The sequence below is a fragment of the Nothoprocta perdicaria genome, unplaced genomic scaffold (assembly GCF_003342845.1).
Source record: "Nothoprocta perdicaria isolate Ctin4 unplaced genomic scaffold, notPer1 scaffold_30, whole genome shotgun sequence".
NCBI classification, from domain to species: domain Eukaryota; kingdom Metazoa; phylum Chordata; class Aves; order Tinamiformes; family Tinamidae; genus Nothoprocta; species Nothoprocta perdicaria.
Window position 1 is genome coordinate 5,262,639 of NW_020455533.1, and position 23,184 is coordinate 5,285,822.

Below are 23,184 nucleotides of genomic sequence, written 5' to 3' on the forward strand. Positions count from 1 at the left end.
YCACCCGCTGCACTGCGGCCAGGGCCTGGGATCTGCCTGGTCCTCGGTGCTGGAAAAGCAGAGCCCAAGCAGACCTGGAGCTCCCGTGATTGTCCAGAGAGRGGGAAACCTCTGTGCAGCGCCGAGAATGCAGCGTACGCGAGGAAGCAGCGCTGTGGGGGACAAGGAGCCGGCTGGAGGCAGAGGGGCTCGGCAGCAGCCCGGGGTAAATGTGGGCAGTGTGGGTCCTCACTCCCCTGGCAGCTCGGATTGACTTGGCTGAACAGGGTAAACAACAGGGAAAATGCAATTTGTATAAAATACAGGCTGGAAAAGCCGAGTCCTGTGGACAAACCTCACACCCAGGCTGCCAGGGGCTGAGCTGCGCAGGCAGAAGCGGCCGCTGTGACAGAAGCGGCCACCGACGAGCCAGGCTTTGGTGGTGACAATCTCCTGRAGCTGCTGGGGACCCAGCGGCAGCTCTCCCTGGCTCGTGGCCTCTGTGCCTGGTAGCACGAGCCGAGGCTGCTCCGTGGGTGCAGCCCAGGGCTGTGCACAGGCCAGGAGCGGGACGCAGCTCTCTCCATGTTACGTTATATTCCATGCTGTGGCATGAAGACAAGTTACTGCGCTGTGAAAACTGCTAAAAGAGCTCTGGTACCTCCGTAAATCTGACACGTACAAATCACTGTTTTCTATTAATCACTTAAAAGGCCAGGTTGCTTAATTATTTTGATCGCAGTAGTCACTTATTTACAAGGTGGGGAAAAGCGCCAAGCATTTTAAGCTGAGCAATGAAGTGCTGCCTGTGGCAGAGGAGTCGGGGTTGCAGAAGCCTTTAGTTTTCCTCCCACACACGTAGAAGATTTTGCTTTTCCTGGTGCTTCGGTGATGATGCCTGGCCCTTGGAAGCTGCCCAGGTTTGAGCTCCGGGTCTGGGCATGGGAGCATGTGGGACATGGACCTTTGTGGAAGCTCCAGCATGGGAGCACTGCAGGAGGCTGTGCATGCCCGGAGCTGGGTCATGCAGGCAAATTGGGCTGCTCTGGAATCCAGACCAGCCCTAGGATGGAAGCCTAAGTAGGGAAGAGTAATAGCAAAATCCTGTAAGAGGGCAGGATGGCTCAATGCTGCACAGGCTCTTTCATCCATGTTAACGGCTTAGAACATTCTTGGTTTAACGCACAAGGCAGCAACTCTTTGGAAGTGGATTAAAAATATCTCCTGTGCTTCCTGCATGCCATATGTTGGCTCTTTCTCGTTGCCCAGCGTTGCTTGCAGGGCTGGAGGAGTCTCCGTTCCCTGCCCTGCTCCCCAGCCCAGCAAGCCCTGCTCTCCTGCTCCCGCCTGCCTTCCCTCCACCTCGCAGTGCACGAGGCTGTGTTGTGAGTGTCCTCCTACGAGGACGTGCTCTCACCTTCGGTGTTCACTCAGCAAAGAGGTTTAGCTTTACTGGGGGAGCTCTGGTGCATGTCTGTTGTGCTCTGCTGATTCATATTCTTAGGGTCCTGCTTCCTGAAGAAGGATTTTTTTTTTCTTTTTGCTCCCTAAAAACATGTCTATCTGTCTCCCAGCTCCATCGACCCAACAGAAAGTTACTACCTCTCCTGACAAACCTTCCCTTTCAGCTTTACTGCTTGCCTTCCACATGTTTCTGCTTAGGAATATCCAGCGGTTCTTCTGCTTCCCAGCGCAAGATGCGCTGCTGTAAGTCTACCTTGATAAAAGCTCCTAATTCCATTCAAGTCCATTATGAACTCCTTTGCTGCCGTTCCCAGGGGAGGGAGGCCCGGCGTATATCAGAGACCGCAGGAAAACAAATGGCCACTTTGAACAAGTCGCGGGGCCGCTTGCCAAGCAGGGATTCCCAGCTATTTACCAACCACCACTGCTTCCTGCTAATAAGGGGGATAAAATGGCAGCRGGGAAAATATGCATTTTATAACCACCCCGACTTACTCCTTCAAAGGCTTTATTACAACCTTTTATTTTCATGCGTGGAAAATGCAGTCTTATCTAGCGTGCCGGCCGGCGCGGCTCAGCTTGCTGAGTGTGTTTTACAGCAGAGAGCCATCAAAGAGCGACCTTGCAGGGCACGCCGGGCTCCGTGGTAAAGTTGCTGGAAGGCGGTTAAAGCAGCTGAGATGTGCATTAAAAAATACGGCACGGGAAGAATAGGATATCTGTGCAATTAGCAACCTGACTCTTTCGGCAGCTGCTCGTCACACAGCTCGAGCGTGTCAACAAGGGGGCCTCGGAGATTTGCTGGAGCGAGGAAACAAACAAGCTGGCCACGCTGCCGMCGCCGATTCCCGCTTTGCAAGCGTGTCCTCCGTGTGCTCGCGCTGGGTAGATGCAAGGGTTTAGCAGGGATCGGATGCAGGAGGTTGTAGCAGGCAAATGCCCCGGACCCAGTGTTTTGATCTGTGCTGTTTTCAAGCGACACGAGCTGCTGGCAGCGGGGCCGCTTGCATCCTGCGCTGGCGAGCGGTGCCAGTGACATTCGGAGTTCAGCAAGCAAAATCCTATTAAGATAACGTCACGGCCTTTCTGTTTTACTGTTTGCAAGCCAGCCATAACATCATTAAATTACACAACAGGGAGGTGCCTGCTGCCAAGGAGCTCAGCGCTAGATAAGATGGGGGTTGAGCCTCTGCCAAAATGTGAGTTGATATGACAAGAAATTTGGAGCTTGTTCAAGGTTTGATTCACACAAGAAATAGCAGCGGGCAGGTAAACAGGGCACAGGCTCGTGCCCCGTGGCAGCGCCGCCCGCGCTCTGGGGAGCTCTGGGCACGTGGGCAACCCCCAGCGTGGTCACTGGGGCGGCTCGTTTGCAGTAACCAAATTCCCGTCCCTTCTTGCTTTCAGTATCCAGCAGAAGACAAAGTCTGGCAGGAGCCGTAGGCGAATGCGAGGCAGCTGTTAGCAGGTCCTCAACCGCCTCCCCCTTTCCCAGCCTTTCCTGCGGAGCCAGAGGCAGCCTGGCAGCGAAAGGGACTCGCTTTGGAGGCTCACACGGGTTATTAAAATGCCTGCAAGGTGAGGAGAGCCCAGCCAGGCTGTTATCTCTAGCTGGGGAGTTCTTCAAGAGCGGATGGGGTCCGGGTTGGTCTTGTTGGGAGGCCAGGGGTGCAATWGCTGCTCCCCAGGAGCAGTGTTGCTGGCGAGTTTGAAGAGCCGTGGTACCTAACGGGTGACACCACGGTCACTGAATGGCTCAGGAGTTGCTTCTTTGTGATGACTTGGCCAAGCCGATAGGAAAATGAGAGAGAAATAGCCACGCTGTCCTGCTTGTGGATTTGGCGGTCTTCAGGCTCTCTCTTTGAGATCCTTTGGGGAAAACTCATCCAGTGTCATCTGTGTTTTACCGTAGTTCAGCTAATTCCAGTCATCATTAATGACTTTTCTGTCCTGCAACATCATTCAGGCACCACAAGGACCCTTGAGGGGTCCGACTTGTGATACATGGAGGTGTTAACAAAACAGCAGTTCCATGAAGGTGTTTGGGCTGTGCATACAGAGACCACTGTGTCACTACACCCTCCAAGATGGGACATCAAAAGGAAATGACTTAAAACAAAAACTGTGCCTTTAAAAGCAGCTTTCTAAGCATTTAATGTTAGAAAAGCTTTGCTTCCATCAAAGGCTCTAAAGAGATACAAAGCCTGGCTTTCTCTGTGCTTCTGCCTGATGTTCCAGGACYGCTATTACCGTTTTCCCTTGTGGCTGCATTTCTGGCATTACTCACTTTCAAGGTCCCAGCTGTATCTCGCCTGCGTTGCAGCAGCTCGAGCACAAAGCAGCTTGGAGACCATCTTGTGTGGGTGCAGCAGAGCGAACCAGCGAGTCCTGCAATGACTTCTAGCACGACRCTGGGTTTTCCCATCTTCTCTGCAGAGCAGAAAACCTGGGCACACKAGAACGTGCTGCAGCTGTGACTCTCCAGGGCCTCATCTCTTACCCCGCTCGCATCCTTGTAATTACAGCRCGATGCATGTGCAGGAGCAATGAGAAACCCCGCACCATGTCAGGCAAGTCTGCAACCTTCCTGTGATTCTTGGGTTTCTGTAACAGCAGGATATTCATTTTGTTGCTGTAGAAAACTTGCCCGTGCAGGTTTGCGGAACACTGAGTTGTCACTGTATGCATTGCCTTCGAGCGAGGCCTGAGAGCAAATCAGATGGTGTTTCCTGCCACCTCCTCAGGAAAAAAACAGAGGTGTTAGATTGACAGTTTGGGAAAGAGAAGTTTTCGTTCTGTCAACACGGCAGACAGCAGTATGTCACAGTCACAGCAATGTGCTGCTTTCATCTGCCTTCTCTCAGCTCGCAACAGGCTTCCTTCCAGACCTGCGCAGCCCAGCTGCGACGAGCAGGAGGACTCATTCCAGCACCGTGGAAATTGCAAACAGGCTGGAGCTTGTAGGGCTAGTGGTGCTTGTGCTGGGAACGTCAGAACGGGATCGGGTCTCCCAGCGGCCGAGCAACAGCAGTAACTTTTGGTCTCGAGCAACCCTAGCGCTTCTGTTTGCTTGAGAACTGGGGAGATCAAAACCAGCTGGTTACGCAGTTCCCTAAGAAGCCTCGGTTTTGGCTTCGCTTTCTGGTTGTTTTATTGTGCAACAGCAGCCCAGCGCGGGGCGGCCGGTGGGGCAGGCTGCCGGGTGGCTCTGGTCTGGGGTTGCCTTGGCTGTACAGAGCTGCAGCTCTCCGGCAGCACGCAGGGCTGGCTCTCGAGAGGGCAGGGGTCCCACCTGCTCCCAAGCCAAGACACAGGTTGGTGGCAGTGCCAGGTGGTGCAGCTGGTGGCCAGTGTCCCCCCATGGCTGCCCTGTCAAAGGCTGAGCCATCGGCTCGCCCTCTAAGCTTGCTAATGTCCCTGCTAGGTCCACAGGCCCGGATTGCAGCAGCGCGCCGGGACAGGACGTGTTGTTGCTTGGAATGTGCGGGTCTTTCAGGATCCAGCCTCTGCTATCTTTCACTGATTCCYTGAGAGCCTCCGCAGTGGGAAATGCCAGCCTGGCCTTGGGAGAAGGCAGAGGGAATCCCTGTGCCCACGGATGCCCTGGGCAGGAGGGCTGCAGTTTGCAAAGCTCAACCTGCAAGGCAGGTGCTAAAGCCTTCCCCACAGCACAGGCTYTGGGAGCGGGGATGGGGCGCTCTGGGGCTGCTCTGGGAGAGGGTTTCCCAAAGGATTTCCCGGGGACAACCTGGAGAGCGCCAGAGGCTGCTCGGGAGGCAGCAGCATGCAGGCAGCCCTGCCTGCAGCCGTGCCTGCCTCACGACTTGCCAGCTAGCAGAAAGGATGGTCCCCCTTCCAGGAGTATTCCCAGCCAGCTGTCTGCCTCCGAGATCTTTCCCCTCCGTTACACAGAACCAGAAGGTGTGAAGCGCTCTGGATCGCGGCTGCGTTCCGGACTGGCAGCTCCCGTGTACAGATAAYCCCAGCACGGATTTGCAGCACTCCTGAACGTTGCAGACACACACACGGGTTCTTATCCACCTAGGGAAGGAGGTCCTGTCGGTGGGCAGGCAGCGAGAGGCTCTGGAGGGCTAGGATCAGTAAGGCTGTGCCTTGCTGATCAGCAGCCGCTGCGCTGGCGTTGACTGTCCCTCTGTTGCAGGTGACGCCGGGCCTGGAAGGCCAGGAAGGGGAGCTCTTCGTTAAGGGGCCCTCGGTGTTCCGCGAGTACTGGAACAGACCCAAGGAGACGAAGGAGGCTTTCACGCCCGATGGCTGGTTCCGAACAGGTACCGTAAGGGGGTCCCTGCAGCGTCTGCAAGCGGCCTGGGAGCGAGGAAGGAGGGAGGTCAGCAGCTTCGGGGTCCTCTGCTGATTCTGTGCCCGCGGTTACGGGGTGCTGGCCTGGGTTCGAGCTCGGGTGCCGCGGGCTAGCTGAGCTGCAGGCCAAGGTGCTTCAAGAAACCAGGTGCTGCTTYGGGGAGGCTCTTTGCTTGTCTCCTCCAAGGAGCAGGGAGCGCTTGGAGCTGACTCCTTGTAAACGCAATGCACCTTGTGGGGCTTGAGCGCTGCAGCCTCAGCACCTGGAGAGCAGTTGTCACTCGGCATGACTTGCATGGGTGCCACGTTAGTAGAAAACCTCTGCTGATCTCCATAGGTCTGCATCTGACCTGCTTGCCTTCCCTCGTGGGCAGCGTCCTGTGTGCAGGGGCGTTTTGTCCCTGTCATCATCCTGGCGAGCTGGCTGAGCATTAAAAGCACAAGATCTGCTCAGCGAAAGCCCTGCGTATGGGCAGCGTCGTGTGCACAGGGGGATCTCTGAAGTCTTGGGGCTCGGCCACTGGGGGCACTGGAGAGTATCTCAAGGAGCTTGTGTTTTGCAGTCAGGAAGCATGAATTCATGGAAAGGTGAACTTTTCTGGGGGAGAATCACAGCTGGTGTCTTCAGCTGGGGAGAGGTTTGGGAAGAAGGCTTTGAAATTGCCAGAATGTCGCTTTTTTGATATTTTTAAAAGTGAAAACGGAATCTTCCAAATAGAGCTTTTTGTTTTAAGTTTTAAAAGCTCATTTTGTTTTTGTATGATACATACTAAAATCCAGAGAAAACTTTTCTTTTTGTTCTGGATTCTCATATATTGAAAATTTTCAAGATTTGCCTTTTTTGATTAAAGGTGGGGGAYGTTTTTGAAATATCAAACGTTCTAGAGATGAGAAAACTTCCTACATTTTGTTCCTTTGCCCTAGCTTCCACTAGAAGATGCAATAGCATTAATACCTATTGCAGCTGGGTCCTGTGTCTCGGTAGATTTACGTCAAATATTTGCACAGAGGAGAAAAAAAGTCCTGTTTTAATCCAGCTCTGATAACAGTGACCACAATTAAAACTGTCCTTACCTGAAACCCCAGTGCTGGGATGTTGAATTCTCACCGCAGAGCTCTTAAGGCCAATCTTGCCAATAATGCCGGGTAACAAATTCAGGGCGATCCTGCACTGAAGACTTTTCCCGAGTGGCATCTTGGTGACAGTGCATGAATAAGTTATGTGCCTCAAATTACACCTCCYGCTCTGCCTGTCCCACCGGGTGTGCAAGGGCAGAGCCTGGCCGCCCCGGTCAGCGGTTCGCATCCCCCAGGACGGCTCTGCAATTAGATTAAATAATAAAATAACCCAATTCCGCCGTGCGGGCGGGAGCGGCAGTGCCGAGAGGCGGCTTTGCCAACGTGGAGCAGAGGTTGGTGCCTCTGAGCACCCTCTTCCTGCCGCCAGCCCCGAGCCGCTCGGATAGCGGGATAGGCGCCCGCCGCCCCTAAATCTTGYGGCTGCAGCGGGTGGGATTTCTAATTTGCACCTCACCCGAGCACATAAGCAGCTCTGACTTCTCCATTTCTCCCTATTATGTGGCAGCAGTGCCCTCAAGTCGGGAGCACTGGGCTGGGTTTCTGATGCCGCCCTTTGTAATCTCCGTATTTATCGACAATTCACGAAGCAGACGCGATTTATTATTACGATTGTTCCGAATCCGATGCGGGGCTGCCCTGCTGGGAGTGCCAGCGGTCCTGCTGCCACCCCGGTGCCAGGCTGGGACTCGAGCATCAGCAGAGCCGCACACAGGGCAATCAACTCTGAAAATTTTTTAGTCAACACTCCTGATGAATATTTCAGCTGCAAAGGAATAGCATGCATTAATTATTGCAAAGAGATGTCTTTAGGAGAAAATGATTTTGAAATTCAGTTTAATTTCATTGTAATGCGCTGCAAACAGGAAGGGAGTATGTGTGTTTAATTGGCTCTCGGGGGTAAGGCCTGGAAGATGGCATGCCTTTGTCACAGGCCATTAGTGATACAGACTGCATAATGAGAGAGTACAATCAGCTCACAGCTGCCGGCTCCTACGGGGAGAGAATGATATTAAATAGAAATCAGTATAAATTAAACTTAACCCTTTCGCTAGCTGAGCAAAGCGTTCGAGCCAGGAATAAGGGGGGAGCGGAGACGGCCACGTGGGGTTAGAGACAGGTCGGAGGATGCCTGGAAGACATTCCCAGCAGTAATCCRCCGTCGGGGCTTCCTCTTTGATACCCTTTGTAGCTGTCGAAGGAGGACAACAGGCTTTTAATTTTCTTCCCCCGCTCGCTGCCTTCCTTTCTTCCTTTTCTTGTTTCTCCTGACTGCTTTCTGCAGCTTTTGCAGATGCAAGGTAGGCAAGGCTGTTTTTCCAAGGCTCRTTTAGGCAGTTTTGCAGTGAGACCTGCTGTTCCTTGCTCATCCCGCCGGTCCCTCTGGGCCTGGGGCTGCCTTTGGAAACCCATGGGGCTTTCAGCAGGAGAGCTCAAATCTCCATGTGATGGAAGCTGGAAGTTTGGAAGCTGGAAGTTTGTACCTCGTTGTAGCTCGCTGCTGTGGCCTGGCCTTTCCAGGCTGGCTTAGCCCAAGCCAGGCAGAGGTGGTACCTCCCAACTGCCAGTGATGCTTGCAAATAGTAGGGCAGTGTTTTAAAGGTGGGACTGCGCTTTGGGCTCTTGAAACCAGAGTGATGGTATTTCTGACTGAAGGAGTGGAGAGCAAGCAGTATGAGCATCCCTCGTGCTCTCCGAAGGGATGACAATAGTGTGGGTCACTCGCAGGGACAGGGACACGTGCCTGAAGTGGGTAGCTGTGATGGGCAGCTGTGGCCAGGTCCCCTCGTGTGCCTCAAGGACACGGGAAGCGTGCGCTCAGCTGGAGTGGGAATGAGATCTGGAGAGAGCGAACTTGGAGGCAGTGTGAATAACTCCTCAGCTGTAATTTAGCMCTCTGCTGATTGTTAATGACAATCCTAAAAACCAGCAGGTCAGCAAATGAAGAATAATTACTGCAAGGGAAAGCGCAGAGTGTTGCTCTTACTGCACCTCGTGGTGGATCTGTCCCTAGAAAGGCTTTTCTTGCTGAGCAAAGGGAGACATGCAGTGGTTTGGACCTGCTGCACTGCTAAACACCAAGCGTTGTGACTTCTCTGTATGCCAAGTGCCAAATGCAGAATAGGGAGGGTTTTGGGGGGGTAAGATGCAGTTATTAAGCACAGGCTCTGTGCGTTGCTCCAGTCTCACACAGTAAAGCAGGCAAGTCTCCCTGCCCAGGGAATATCTCATGGCAGTAGAAACCCCGCCGTGACTCAGTTCTTAATCAGGGAGTGCAAAGTTGCATGTGTATTTATATAAAATATTCCTCCATGCTTTGCAGTCTTGATTTGCTGTTTCTCTGCTCCTGGCACAGGCTTTGCCAGTGAGGCAGCAGTGACCACGCAGTGTGTGCTGTGCGAGTGACTGCCTGGGGATGTCCCCACCTGAGCAAAGCGGGACCAAAAGGCTTCAGAGAGAGTGCCTGGGGGCAGGTTTGGTGGTTTGCTGATGATAATCACTGTGTGGCTCTGCCTGGTATCTACCCTCAGAGTTTGTGCACACAAAAGCGGGCTTCACCAGCGCTCATTTTCTCCTTTGATTCGCTTTTTAATTTCAAGTTAACCTAGMAGCTCCCTAAAATGCATGTTGCAGAAGAGCCCTTGGTTTTGACTCTCCAGTCCACCAGCTCTCACCTCAGAAGCCTTTTCCTTCCCAAAGACTTGCAGAGAAATTCCGTGAACAGGCTGACAGGTTCCGGTCCACAGCTGCCCTTTGCAAGGTGGGTGTTGTTGCAGAGCTGTGAGAGCTCCCAGGTTTCCCAGGAGAGCCGGAGGGCAGCYGGGACCGCGACTTCTCGGTATCCAGCCGCACTTTCCGCAGCGGGTGACGTGCGTTCGGTGGGTCACAGCTCCACGGTGCCACTTCCCTTCCACACGGGCCTTCAAGACGAGTGACAGCATCACGCTCCAAACCCACACGCCGCCGGCCGAAGCGCTGCACTGGGGCATCTTCCCAGCTCCTTTCTGCCCTTCAAAGCTTAAAAAGGACCTTCCAGCTTTAAGGTTGTCTTCTGGCTGCAGGTCTTGCCCCCACTGCCACTCCCAATAACTTCTCTAAGCCGTTTTCTGTTCTTGGCTGCAATTCCTATAAACAGAAGGATATATTCCTATAGATGGAAGGATAAATATTGTATATTTATCTAGAAAATCAGGACTCCCCTAAAAAAAAGGTAGAGTCAGGTCTTATATGGCAACAGTCGTTTTCCTTTCTGACTGACAGCAGCTGCAACCCATATTTCTTCTCCCTGTGGCCTCTGGAGGGAAACATCATATATGTATTTTATAAGAAACCTGTGTGGACATCCCTTTACAAATATGCCTGCTTTGTGCCTTCAGGGGAGGAGAAACAGTATGTATATGTTATAGGAAATAAAAAGAGAGCACGATGCTGCTGTGCCTTCTTGATCAATTCAAGCTCTTGAGTCTTTAGAGAAGTATCTGAGCTCTCGGTGTTGTGTAGGTGATTTGCTGGTGCTCATTTCCTCGGATTTGCACTGCCGTCTGCCTATCCCTCTGCATCTCTCATTTCCATTTGAGTGAATTTGATTATTTTTATTGTATTAACGCTGTTGACAGAGCTGCTTAGATCCAAGTGCCCCCCAGCCATTTCCAGAGAGGCTGCTGGATTTCTACCTGCTGTCACTCGTCCAAGCCTGGGGGAATGAAGCAAATCCCAAGGAGACTGCAGAGGGAGAGAAAGCTCAGACCAGCTCACGCCGGGAGCTGGAGGGGAGCAGCAGATACCAGTTCCCAGCCCTGTGGCCRTCCCCATTCCCGGTGCGTCTCTCCCAGCTTCCTGACGCTCGCATTGCTCGGGCTCTGGCAGGTGTCACATCGTGTTATCTTTGCGCAGGAGGCAGTGATGTGCAGGCAGGCAGACGCCTTTGCAGTCCCGAGCAAGCGCACCGAGGCTCCGGGACTGCAAACACAGCGCGGTGCCCGAGCGTTGTCTCTTTGCCCGGATGTTTCTCCCGCTGTGCCCAGTGCTGTCTCCATAGGAATCCGGCAGCGTGGTGGGCTGTACGGAGACAGTGATAGGATCAGGGAGTAGCCTTCTCCCTGGGGGAAGACCAGCTTCCATTCACATTTGCCCAGACATCCAGAAAATTAGAATCTTGTGTATTCGGGGAGATTTATTTTCAATTACAGGTTAAGGCTGAGACATGAAATAGCACTGGGTTTGAAAGCAGTGCATAAATCCCGCAGCAAATCCATGTATCTCAGCTCCATATAATAAGATTTTATTGATTGCTATATTGTATCTGTCAGAATAAAACTCTCTTAATGCATGCATCAGGATGGAGAAGATAGAAAGCTTGTTGCTAGTAGAATCTGATTCAAGGATCAATGCACTTTGATTAATATGTCGTTAAGAAAGTAAGAGTTATTTAACTTGCTTGATGCCCATTTCAAAATGATGACTCATATCTTTTAAGTTTCTGTTTTAAGCTGCGTTTAAAATACAACCTTGTAGCTGTTTTTCACACTGGTAAGTCCTGTTTTATCACAGAATTCTTGCTAGATCCCTTATGCAGGCCACAAAACCACCAGACTCTTATCAGCTACTTTTCCTGTGACCCCCTCTCTCAGCTCAGGCTCTTCCACTGTGATCTGTGAAATTGGGCACTAGGGAGTTCCGAGTTTGCTCCTGATAGACCTGTCCAGGTCGGACCTGCCTTTGCTGCAGATGCAAATCTCCATGCAGTGATAAAGCTCAGGGACTGGTTCAGGGACTGGCCCCTTCTCTCTGGAGGTTTCAGTGCTGCTGCTTCTGACGCTCAAGGCAAAGCTGCTGGCACAACAGTTTTTCAAGCCAGATGGATCTGGTGGTTGTAGAAGCATCTTGAGCAGTTCAGCCTTGATCAGACTCCAGCAGTTCTTCCTCTCAGGCCGCCCTCCCCTGTCCTGTCACCGAGGAGAAGGAGCAGTGGCACGGCCGCGAGCAGCTCATACCTGGTCCCGTCTCTGTAAATTCCTCTTGGCACTTGCCCATCTCCAGAGACAAGCAGGTGTTTCCCTGCCAAGGGAATCGCTTACGTTTGTGGGTGTAACACTGGCACCTGAAACAGAAAATGCTTTTGCCTGATCAAAGCAGATTATAAATAGAAATGCATCTAATTAGCATCGTAATCTGCAGGTTTTCTGTTTGTTTGCTGTGTCTCTGCTAGTCATAAATTCAGTTAATGCAAATTCTATTTTAAAAAATTATTCCTTAATTATAATGTGTTGCAGAAGATGTGACTTAGCCGTTTGGGAAGCCTGTCAGAGGAAGTGCTGGCTGCCTCTGGGCTGGGCTGAAAGAGCTTCCTTGCCAGTCCATCGTAGTCCGAGCTCATGAGTCCAGCCCAAGGGCAACAAGGTGCTGTGCAAGGCTCTGGCCCTGCTTCTCCATGAAGCARTCAATCATTTGATTGATTAGATATGAGATAAGCTCGCCTGCTTAATTTCTTAGTACCTTATAACTTGGACCTGATGAACGGTTACCAAAAAACTCCTAGCTGTYCCAAACACATCTCTATGTGCTGCTTTAGGAGGAATATCATCCTGATCTGCATGGGCCAGGACAGAGGCTGCAGGCCCCTACCCGGAGCCTCAAGCCTTGCTCTGAAGTCAGGCTAGCTGTAAAGTGGGCTCAGGCATTCCCTCAGCCCTCATTTGAGAGGCATTTCTATAAGTAAAGGTGCAAGGATATAGCACGTTAGCCTTGTGTAAGGATGCCTTTGTAACCTTGAAGTGTTTTCTGCACAAACACGTAGTTCCAGCACAGCGGAGAGAGGATTCACATCTTCTGCTTCCTGCCTCAGTGTTTGTTCCTCCTACCTGAGCACTAAGGATGTGATATTGTCAGATTTACCTGATGGCTGGAAGTCTTAGAGTCATTAAAATATAATGAAATAAACCCTTCTATTTCCTTGATTGCATGCAAGAGTGACATTTCCAGCAGTTAAGAGAGTGACTGGTGTTTTTGTAGCTGTAAATGAGAGCAGCTTTTGGCACCAAATATGTTTATTACTCTACAAGCTCTTTGGTTGTATCCGACATCGGGTGCCAACAGTTTTCCTGGAGCCTCCGGTACTTAGAGTCCAGTTCTGGGCAGTGCGGAGCTGTTGCAGCCAGGTTAACGTTGGTGGGAGCAGTCCAGGACTGAAATCCAGGCTCTTTGCTCGGCGCGTGCTCGTCCCCATCACAGCGCCTGGCAGGGCTCTTGTAGCAGCCTGAACACGGGGCTCATCCAGGTAGGGCAGCTGGGGCTCTTCCCTCCCACCCGCAGCTCCAGCTGGGATATATTCAGGAGACGTGAGCCGTGTAGTCCTGCGTGGAGCTGTGGCGAGAGGAGGGCAAGCTGACAAGGGGGCTGGGAGGCAGCTCTTGCAGGAGGCAGCACGGCGTGCGGGAAGGGAGCGGGCTGGACTGTCGTCCTTCTCGTGGTGCTGGTCCACGAGACCCTCTTGGATCCCTGGCAGGCCTTTCTTTCAAGTGGCTGTGTGAGTAGCATGTCTCCCGTRGTGACAAACTAAAAACTTCCCATCGGGAAGGGTTAGAATGGCAACATCTAAGTGAAATTCCTGAGCGGTCTGACCGGGGACAGGATCACGCTCCCATCCTGGGTGTCCAAACACTCATTTGCTCCAGCCCAGCTGGAATGGGCCCCAGAGATCTTTATGGGATTGTGGTTTGGACACTTGCTGTGCCCTCAGCTCACTGTAATCCATCCCTCGGCCCTTCTGCAAAGGGCAGGAGCCCCAGCACAGCCTTTTTGTCCACTGTTTTTATTATTGCAATTATTATTTTTAGCCATTCGTGAGTCGCCGTGCTCTTCAAAGCATGGCGTGCTCAGCTGGGCTGCCCCACCTTGGAGCATTTACTTATTTATTAGTCTTGGAAATTTCTTTTTCATCTTACTGTCTGCAGGGATTTCTTTAAATATTTAAATGATAATGTGAAGGAAAAAAAAATGTTTTTCATTTTTACTTACCCATTTTCATTCCTGGATGGCCTCTGGGCAAACCCATCTGTGGTAATTCTGGCTGCAGGCCGACGGGGGTTCCCTCTGCTTGGTCTGCTCGTGTCCTACCTGTCACCCGGGAGGTCCTGCTGGTGACAAGGGAACCTGCAGGGTCCTGCTGGACCTTCAGTGCTCCTGACCCAGCTGGGAAAAGGGGACGGTTTCACACTGATACTCCCAGCATGGAAGCGGGAGCGGATCCAGCTCCGTTAGCGCTACCGGGAGCGCTGCACGCGTGCCGAGAGCGAGGGCTGCCCCGAGCCACAAATCTCCTTGGCAATTTTATTATGTAAATAAATGGTGCTTGCACATGCACCTGCTGCTGCTGCTGCTCGTGGTGCTGTTCGTGGCAAGATACATAAACAAGCAGCGATTCCCTTCTAACAGATTTATTTCCTTTCTTGTGAGCCATTAAATGAGCTCCAGATTTCAGGCGGGTGCAAAGCTGCAGCGGTGCCGGCGGGACGGTGCCCACCAAGCACCCTGGCTCCTATTGCTCCCAGGTGTGGATTGGGGAAGGMACCTCAGGAGCCGGTGCCATCCTTGTTGTGTCGGTCCCTTTGGATGTTGCTGGCTGCCCCTGGGCTCCTCTGGGACCTGGCTGCAGTGGGCACAGGAGCAGAGCTCTGGATGGAGCGAGATGAAGGTGCTGGCACTGGTTCCCCTGCATGAGACTCTGCAAAATCCAAGTGAATGGGATCCCTGGGTATTCCTGGGGAGGGGAGGTGGCTTCCTCCTGAGTAATCACAGTGTGATTGCAATACATGGGGTCTTAAAGACGTCCCAAACTCTGTATCTCCCTGTTGGCAGCTTCCATGCCCTGTTGCTGCAGTGGGCGCAGCAGCCAGGGCGGCTCGGCAAGCCGGGCTCAGCCCCGAGGGCCCTGGCAGGGTGTCAGACGGGCTCTCTGGATCAGCGCGACGCTCACAGGCTGCCAAGGGGCAGCAGCAGGAGCCAGGGGCAATGGTGAAGCCGAGGAATGCAGGAAAACCCAGGAAAGCTGCCAAACCCGAACCCCAGCCTCCCCCTTTCCTAGCGTCTCCACCTACACGGTCCCCACTGTCACCGGGATGAGCTGAGGGAGGGGACACATACTGCAGCACAACAGGGCTCTGCAAGGAGGCAAAAATCTTGGATTTCACCAGTGCTAATTACTGTTAATTAACTACAATTTGTGCCGTAACCTCCGGAGGAGCCTCTTCTTAGCCAAGGTGGCTGACAGCAGTGACAAGCGTTCTTCACGGCGTGCCATAAATCAGAGCAGCGTCGCCCCTGTCATTTAGCCTGTCATTTCGCATTGCATTACATAGCCCCGCGCCCATACATCATCCCCGTCCAGCCCCTCCGGAGGAGGCCGCGTGGATCAATCCCAGCCGCCAGGCATGGAGCGGGATTCCCGGCATCCCGCGGGCGCCTGGCTGCGGATGGAGCGGCCGTCGGGAAGGCACCAGCCGCTGCTCCTGTTCATCCTGCCCGGCCGTGCTCGGCCTCGGAGCTGCCACGGACACGGCGCTTTGCTCTTGCTCTCTGCTCGGGTTGCCCCATCTATGGGGAAGAGCCGCGGATCATCCTGGCGGATCCCCACGGATCATCCCGGCGGCGCTCTGTATTCGCGGCCCTCGCTCTCCCGGTGCTCCGTAACTAAATTCCCCTAGTCTGTCCTAGCACACTGTATCAATCTTGGTTAATAGACTGGAAAGCTTATTGCGCGGCGGCGGGTCGCGCCGAGCGGCGGGGTGATGGATTGCGCCTTCCTGGAGTCGAGCATCGTTGATGTGTAATGAAATATTTATGATTTATTCCAGCTAATAAACTGGAGTGAAGGGTGTGATGTATGGGAGCAGATGGGGGATCTATCGATGCGGGTGCCGTCGCGGCGGGGAGGGCAGCGGTTGTGTGCGTCGCCGGCGAGCGCACGGAGCCCAGCGAGTCCCCAAGGCGGGCACGTGGCTCCAGAGGGGACAGCCGAGCTGCTTCCAGGGATCTTCCTTAACGCCCTCCTCCTCATCCCTCATCTGTGRCGCGTCTCCTCCCAAACTTGCCCCAAGTGCAGGGAGCCAGTGGCAGTGGGAAGAAGCAGGGAATCCTGCTGGCAGCTTCCTCCCGGAGGAGGAGGAGGAGGAGGAAGGCGGCTCCACGGGGCCCAGCATCTCACTCACCAAGAAAATCCTTTCCGTGGATCGGTGCGATYCGAGGGACGTCAGCTGTGTGGGACGGAGCGGGGGAATTTGAAGGAAGGAGATGCGCGTGTCCGTGCGCTGCAGGATGAGCAGGGACGCGTTGCTTTGGGATGCGCGTTGGGATTGAGGTTGGGAGCTCCGGGGCTGATCCTTCCTGGAAAACAACCCGTGCCCGCTGCTGTGCGTGCTGCCGCGGAGCGGGAGCAGCGGCGCCGCAGGGGGCACAYGGAAGAGTTAATTCCCGGATCCGAGGCGGGTGCACAACCTTCTGCCCAGTGCTCCGTGCCGGGAAGCGGAGCGAGGCCGTTCCTCCYGCATCCCGTCCTGCCAGCTGTTCCCTTTACTGCCTAATTAGGCTCCGCTTTGGAGCGCTTTGGGATCCACGGCTGAAAGGCACCAGAGAAGGGCAAAGAGAAGCTGTTCCTGCTGCCTTGCGGAGGCTTCCCGGGATCCGGCTGGGATCCTGCCRCTGCTCCAGCCACCAGGCCCATCCAGGCAGCGCAGCCCTTCTCCAGGCCCAGGGATGTGCATCCTTCCGAGGATGGCTCCCTTGGAAGCCCTGGGGGTTCCTCTGGGAATTTGGGGGGCAAAAGCTCCCCAAAGAGCCGGGCTGGAGCGCCGCCAGGTCGGTGCTGGGGCTCGTCTCCCCGGCAGCCCCGGGATCCCCCCAGCAGCAGCGCTGGGCACGGAGCTGCCGCCAGGCTGGTTTGGTGCCCGCCGCAGCCCGGAGCCAGCAGATCCTTTCCCATGGGAATCACAGCCCCTTCCCACGCCGGCGCCTCGCCGCAGGAACGAGCGCGAGCCGGGGGACGGGCCCTGCGGGAGCCCACCCGCATCCAGGGCTGYGCTGGGCAAGGGACACGCTGCAAGCGCCACAGCGGGTCCAGGGGGCCGCTGACAAGCCTCGCGGTGCGTGTAGATGGTCTTGCCCCAAAGCTTCATTTTTAACACAAAGTGGCAGGAAAAAGTCTTTTCCACAGGGTGTGCAGGCGGTGGAGATGCCGGTTGCTCGCTCCATCGGCCACATCCCTCCCCTCCTTGCTCAGGCTGTGCCACTCGTGCCAGCCGGCTGCAGGTTTTATATATATACATATATAAAAATATAAATATCTATATATCTATAGATATAARTAGATTAGATATAAATATATATATTTATATCCATATATAAAACCTTCATATSTATCTATCTGTCTTCATGTAGATGTGTATCTATGTGTCTGTACACACACATGCAGCGCTGCCTGCAGCTCCGGTGCCGCACACCCCCAGCTCCGCCGGTGCCGGAGCCTTCCCGGCACGCGGCTCCGCGGAGCCGTCAACATTTCGCACAGCAGATGCCCGCGGAGCGTCTTGAAACACATCCAAAGGCAGCGGTGMCGGCTGCTGTCAGGGAGGCAGCAATCCCGGCGCCTCGCGAGCGTCGGCTGCGCCCGTGGGGCAGTGCAGCCGGGCACAGCTCAGGTACAACACGGGTACAACACACGCACAGAACAGGCGCCACACACGCACAACATGTGTTTTCGGAGTGGCCTCGCCCTGCGGCTCAGCGTTGGCCGTGGGGTTTCCCACTCGCAGCGCATCCTGCAGGATGTGCCGTGTGTTCCCGGGGAGCCGGGTGGAAGGAGGCTTGGCGGGGCCGGGAGCTTAGGGCAGCACAGTGCCGTCCCCGGCTCAGCCGCCCTGCGTCCCCAGCGGCGGGGAGAGGAGTGTTTGTGTCATTAAGAGTCATTAAGCAAAGGGCAGCCTCTCTTAGCTGGCAGAGGCCGGGACGCCCGCTCCGCACGCGCCGCTCGCCGTGCTCGGCTGGTGGCAGATGGCGCGGGGCAGGGGCTAACGCGGCTGTCCTCGAGCCGCGGCGGGTGACACGCAGCGGCTCCGTCCTGCCACCGCCGGAGGTGACAGCGATGCCGGCGCTCGGTTTGCGGGAGGGGAGAGGTGCAAAGGAGGAGCCGGGGGGGTTACCAGGCTGCTGCCGGCCGCTCGCAGCCGTGACGCCGGGTGTTCGCTGCTGCGCAGGGCCCGAGCTGGCGCCACACCGTCCTTCATGGTGCTGACAGGGAGCTGGAGGACAGGAGGGACCTCGGTGACACCCGCGTCCTGCAGGCTCCTTGTAGCCCTGCGAAGGTGGTGTCCCCTCGGCTGAGCCAGGTGCCACCAAGCCGAATAACGAGCATGGTGCTGAGTGCCACCTGCAAACAGCTCTGCCAGGGCAGCAAAGGGTGTGCCATCATCTCAAGGAGCTATCGAAGTGCACCAGCTTGGTGCATGGTTAGCCGGTTGTGCCAGCGTGAYCCTGCTTCTCAGTCACCTGCGTTTGCCTGGATTCGTGGAGAGCCCCCGTTCGGAGCAGGGACTCTAGCAAGGATTGTCCCCGCAGCGGGGTGGCTGTGGTCAGCATGCACGTGTGCTTGCAACTATGCACACATGCACACACACATGCAAGTGTGCACATGCACACATTCATATTCGTGCATGTGCACACACGCACACTTGCACGTGCACAGAGCCATTGCACGTGCGGATCTGCTGGGAAGGAGATGGGCTGGCGCGGGGGTCTCTGATGGAGCCCGTTGTGCTTCCAGGGGACACGGCAGCCTACAGGGACGGCGTCTACTGGATCAAGGGCCGCACCTCGGTGGACATCATCAAGAACGGCGGCTTCAAAATCAGCGCCCTGGAAGTGGAGCGGCACTTGCTCGCACACCCGCACATCACAGGTAGGGGCTGCTGGCATTGCCCGCGACCTGGGCAGGGGCCCGACACGCTGCCCTGGCTCTGGGCACGTCCCTGCCCAGCCCTGCACCGCAGTGCCCACTTCCATCCCATGCCGGGTCCCTCTGTGCCACCGCCTGCAGCGGTGCCACTGCCTGCGTCCCCCCCGGGACCACCAGCGCTTGGGGGGCTGCTCAGCCSGTGGGCTCTGCTCTCCCCCCAGATGTGGCCGTGCTCGGGCCCCCGGACATGGTGTGGGGGCAGCGGGTGAGCGCCGTGGTGCAGCTGCGCAAGGGGGAGATGCTGTCCGTGAAGGAGCTCAAGGCCTGGGCCAGGTAGGGCCGCGCGGCASGGCGGGCAGCCGGGCACGGGGCTGCGGCACCCGCAGGGCGGCACCCGGGAAAGGAGGGAGGGAGGAGCCGGTGGGAACAGCCAGGGCTGCCAGACGTGAGGAAGAGCTGCGGGGTTTATTGCTAATATTCCCTTAGCAAAAAGAATGGGATAATAGTAATAGTAGCTTCTTCCTTTCCCTGGCACCTCCCTCCTTCAGGCTGGGGATATTTTTGGCAAGGCTGGCGCTATTTCACGAGCAGTAGGAGCTCTCGTTTCATCAGGGGCTGCGCAGGCAGCCAATTAAAGATTTCCCCCGGATTTGCAAAACTCACGGCTGGGGGGCTGTGGTTTGGGCGATGCGAGGGAGCCGCCGCGCCGAGCAAACARCTCCTGGGTGGGGAGAGACACAGACAAAGAGCCCCGGGGCAATGCCAGGGACACGGGTCTGGTCACTGGTGTCCCCAGGGCTGCCCACAGCAGGGGCAGCTCTGCCTCCCTTGTGCTGATGCCCTCTTGCAATCTCCCCCCACGACACTGGGCACCACACGTTGCAGCGGGTAGAGACCCCATGGCTGGGCTGGTACGGAGGGTGCTGCACCCAGGACCCTCRCTGGGCTCCAGGACGGGGATGGGGAGCGGGAAGGGAGCGATCCGGGATGTGCTGTGTGGTGGCTGGTCCCTGAGCGTCGTRCTGGGGACAGCAGTGCCTCCCGTGGAGCCCCTGGCCTCGCTCCCGGGCCTCGGGAGCCTCCTCAGCCTCTGCCCGGGGTCTCCACGTGCCCCCGCGCCGCGTCCTCCCCCTCGCCCTGTCCCTCCCCRTTATTGGAGACGTCACTTGCGTTCGCCTGGCCCTCTCCTCGCTCCCTGGCAGGAGACACATGTCCCTCTTCGGAGTGATTCATTTTGCCGCGTTCGCCTCCAGCCTCACTTCCCGGTGACAGGCGCCATCCCGAGTTAGAGCGTCCATATGGCAGGGGACAGCGGCGGGGGGCGCACACTCGGCAGCTCCCGTTAGCGTCGGTGCCAGGGCGGCCCCGGCTCGGTGACACGCAGGCAGCAGGAGCTGCTCGGGGGCGCAGGGACTTGCTGGGTTTGTTCCCTGCTCCCCCGGCCCCCAAGGAGCGCGGAGCGAGGCCACCGCGTCCCTGGGGACGCTCCCGTGCCGCAGGGGGAGCATGGCGCCCTACGCCATCCCCACGGAGCTCATCGTGGTGGAGGAGATCCCGCGCAACCAGATGGGCAAGGTCAACAAGAGGGACCTTCTGCAGCGCTTCTACCCGGGCTAGCGGGCGGCCCGGCCGCCGGGCGCCCTGCGGCGGCACCGCCGGCAGCGACGAGCGCCCCGGGGTCTTGTCCTCGGAATAAAGTGCAGGAAAAGCAGGATTCGTCCCTGTCTCCTCCTTGGCCGAGCTGAAAGGAGCGGAAAACTGCCCGTGGGAGCTGCTGGATGCCTGAGAATCGTGTCTGCCTCCCAACCCTTCCCGTGGCTCCTTCACCGGCCCCACGGTCTGGTTTGGAGGGAGCAGGGAGCAGAGTGAGCCCCATGGGAGAGGTGCTCCCACCCGGGGTGGGGATGGGGACAGGGACAGGAATGGGGATGGGATGGGAATGGGGACAGGGATGGAGATGGGGACAGGGGCAGGAATGGGGATGGGATGGGAATGGGGACAGGGATGGAGATGGGGACAGGGACAGGAACGGGGATGGGGATGGGGATGGGATGGGGATGGAGATGAGGACAGGGACAGGAATGGGGTTGAGGACAGGGAGAGGGACAGGGATGGGGATGGGATGAGGATGGAGATGGGGGCAGGGACAGGGACAGGGATGGGGATGGGGACAGGGATGGGGATGGGAATGGGGACAGGGACGGAGATGGGGACAGGGCTGGGGACAAGAACGGAGGCCGCGGGTGCACGGGCCTCACCGCGGTGCAGAGCCGGGCGCCGGGTCTGCGTCAGGGACAGAGCGGGTCCTTTGTTAAAACATCAACAACGCAGTAAATTCTTTAACTTACCAAATAGATCAATATCAAATTATCATGTCTCACATTCATAACTCTTAAGCAAGCAACAATGGAGAGAGACAAGGTCACTGGAGAATAAATAGCAGCAAAAGCTCTTAATGATCTATCATCCTCGACAAGCCCCGGCACCCAGCACCAGCCCGGTGACAAGATCATTAATAAAACTCTGCAGGAACGCTATCGATTGCTTTGATGGATGATCACAGGTAGCAAATACTGTAAAACACCTGGTTGTCACACACCAAAAGGCGCAGTGGGAGCCAGGCCGCGGAGCGGGGACGCGGTGCCGCCACCACTGAGTTTGCTCCTCTCGGGTGCCTGGGGCAGCGAGGGTGCTCAGCAGCGAAGCCTTTGGGTGCTGGGGACAGCGGAGGCAGCCCCAAAACCGGCCCCATGGGCCATGCTGGGGCAGCTGGTCCCTTGTGCACGAGTCCCGTTGTCACCGGGCGCATCCCTGGGTGCATCCCGGGCGCTGCGGGCGCTTCCCTCGCGAGCCGCACCACGCGTGCACAACCATTCAATTACCCGTAACGCCGCGGGCTMTTAAGCCATCAATCTGCTTCATTAAGGGCTGCCAGGCCCTTGCCCGGCATCCCGGTGCAGTACAAGCACTAAAGMAGCAGCCCCCCAAAGCGGCGCCCGTCGTGCCCGGCCCTGCGCACGCTTCGTAGCCGACGGCAGCGGTTACGGCCGCGTGAGACCCGGAGCGCCGGGAGCTGCTCCACACGCAGCTTGTGGTGCCGGTCTGGACTGGGCACAGCGGGGACAGGCAGGTCCCAGCCCCTGCTGAGCTCCCACTGCCAGGACTGGCTGTCCCCRTGTCCCAGGACCAGCTATCCGTGTCCCCGGACAGGTTGTCCCCCACATGCCGGGACAGGTTGTCTCCTGTGTCCCGGGAGAAGCTGTCCCGCTGTCCCACATCCCCGGACACACCATGCAGGGCCGGTCAGAAAGCGGCACGCGAGGGACCCGGCTCATGTCCCTGTGTGTCCTGCAGCGCTCAGTGAAAGATGCCCAGGGCTGAGGAGGAAATTGGGGCACTGGATCCCAGAAAGGGGAGCTGGGGGCAGGACGCCAGGGAGCCCTGGTCCCGCGGGGCCCCGGGCAGCCCCTGTCCCACACGGGGCAGCCGGGGCTCGGCTGTGTCCCCAGGGCGGGGGTCCCACGCGCACCCCGCAGCAGGGCGCCCGTGCAGACCCTGCGACCTGCAGCATGCGAGYGCGCAGGGCAGCGCGGCGCCCGTGCCCGGGCCGATGCTGCCACCTGGTGCTGCAGCCTCGCCGCGGTGCCCGGGCCGAGCACGGCGCCGGTGTCCCGGGCTGCGGCACCGCTGCTCCGCCGCGCGCCCGGTGCCGCAGCGCGCCCCTGCACGGGCCGTGCCGGGCTCCGCGCTGCTGCGCGTGCAGCACCCGGAGAGGCACCCACGTGTGGGGCAGCTGTGGGCACGGGGGCTGGAGCTGGGCCCTGGCATCGCCCCACGGCGCAGGCGGCGGGTGCCGCGGTGGCCGGTGCAGCCGGCAGCGCCGCCTGGCCCCGCTCCAGCRCCCGCCGCGCCGCAGATGGCCCCGGCACCTGGCGGCCTGGCCAACGCTGCCAGCCCCGGCTCTGCTCCGTGGGGCTCCGGGAAGGGGGGGAGGCCGGCGGCTCCCGCGGGACACGCATGTGCAGCCCAGCACATGGGAAACATGCGTGTGCAAGTGTGTGCAAACACACGCATGCGTGTCTGTGCACTCCTGCAGCATGGGAGTGTGTGCCCGTGCACCCCCACRCATGTGCCAGTGCTTGTGCACCCTCCTGTGCATGCCAGGGCTGCTGGCAGCCGAGACAGGGGCCAAGGTCCCCTCTGCGTGTCCTGCCTCGTGGGATCCTGTGGCCAGCACCATTGCTGGGCCCAGCAGCTGCTGGGCGCTGCCGCCCGGCCGGCATGGCGCGACATTCCTGCGGGATGCCGCCCGGCACCGGCCCGCGGCGCCCAGCCCACGACAACTGCCGCATTCCTGCCCCAGAGCCACCGCGGCGCCCGGCCCGGCCGCCCATGCACCC

The 23,184-nt window shown here is 57.1% G+C and overlaps 1 protein-coding gene across 1 annotated transcript in view; it reads left to right on the plus strand.

Moving 5' to 3' along the window:
- Positions 1-20,401, plus strand: part of ACSF3 (acyl-CoA synthetase family member 3) — a 45,128-nt gene extending 24,727 nt beyond the window's left edge. Inside the window, exons 6-9 of the mRNA XM_026042297.1 lie at positions 5,606-5,732; positions 18,653-18,787; positions 19,006-19,117; positions 20,284-20,401. Coding sequence (XP_025898082.1) covers positions 5,606-5,732; positions 18,653-18,787; positions 19,006-19,117; positions 20,284-20,401 — 492 coding nt within the window. The remainder of the gene's footprint in view (positions 1-5,605; positions 5,733-18,652; positions 18,788-19,005; positions 19,118-20,283) is intronic.
- The last annotated feature ends 2,783 nt before the right edge of the window (positions 20,402-23,184 follow it).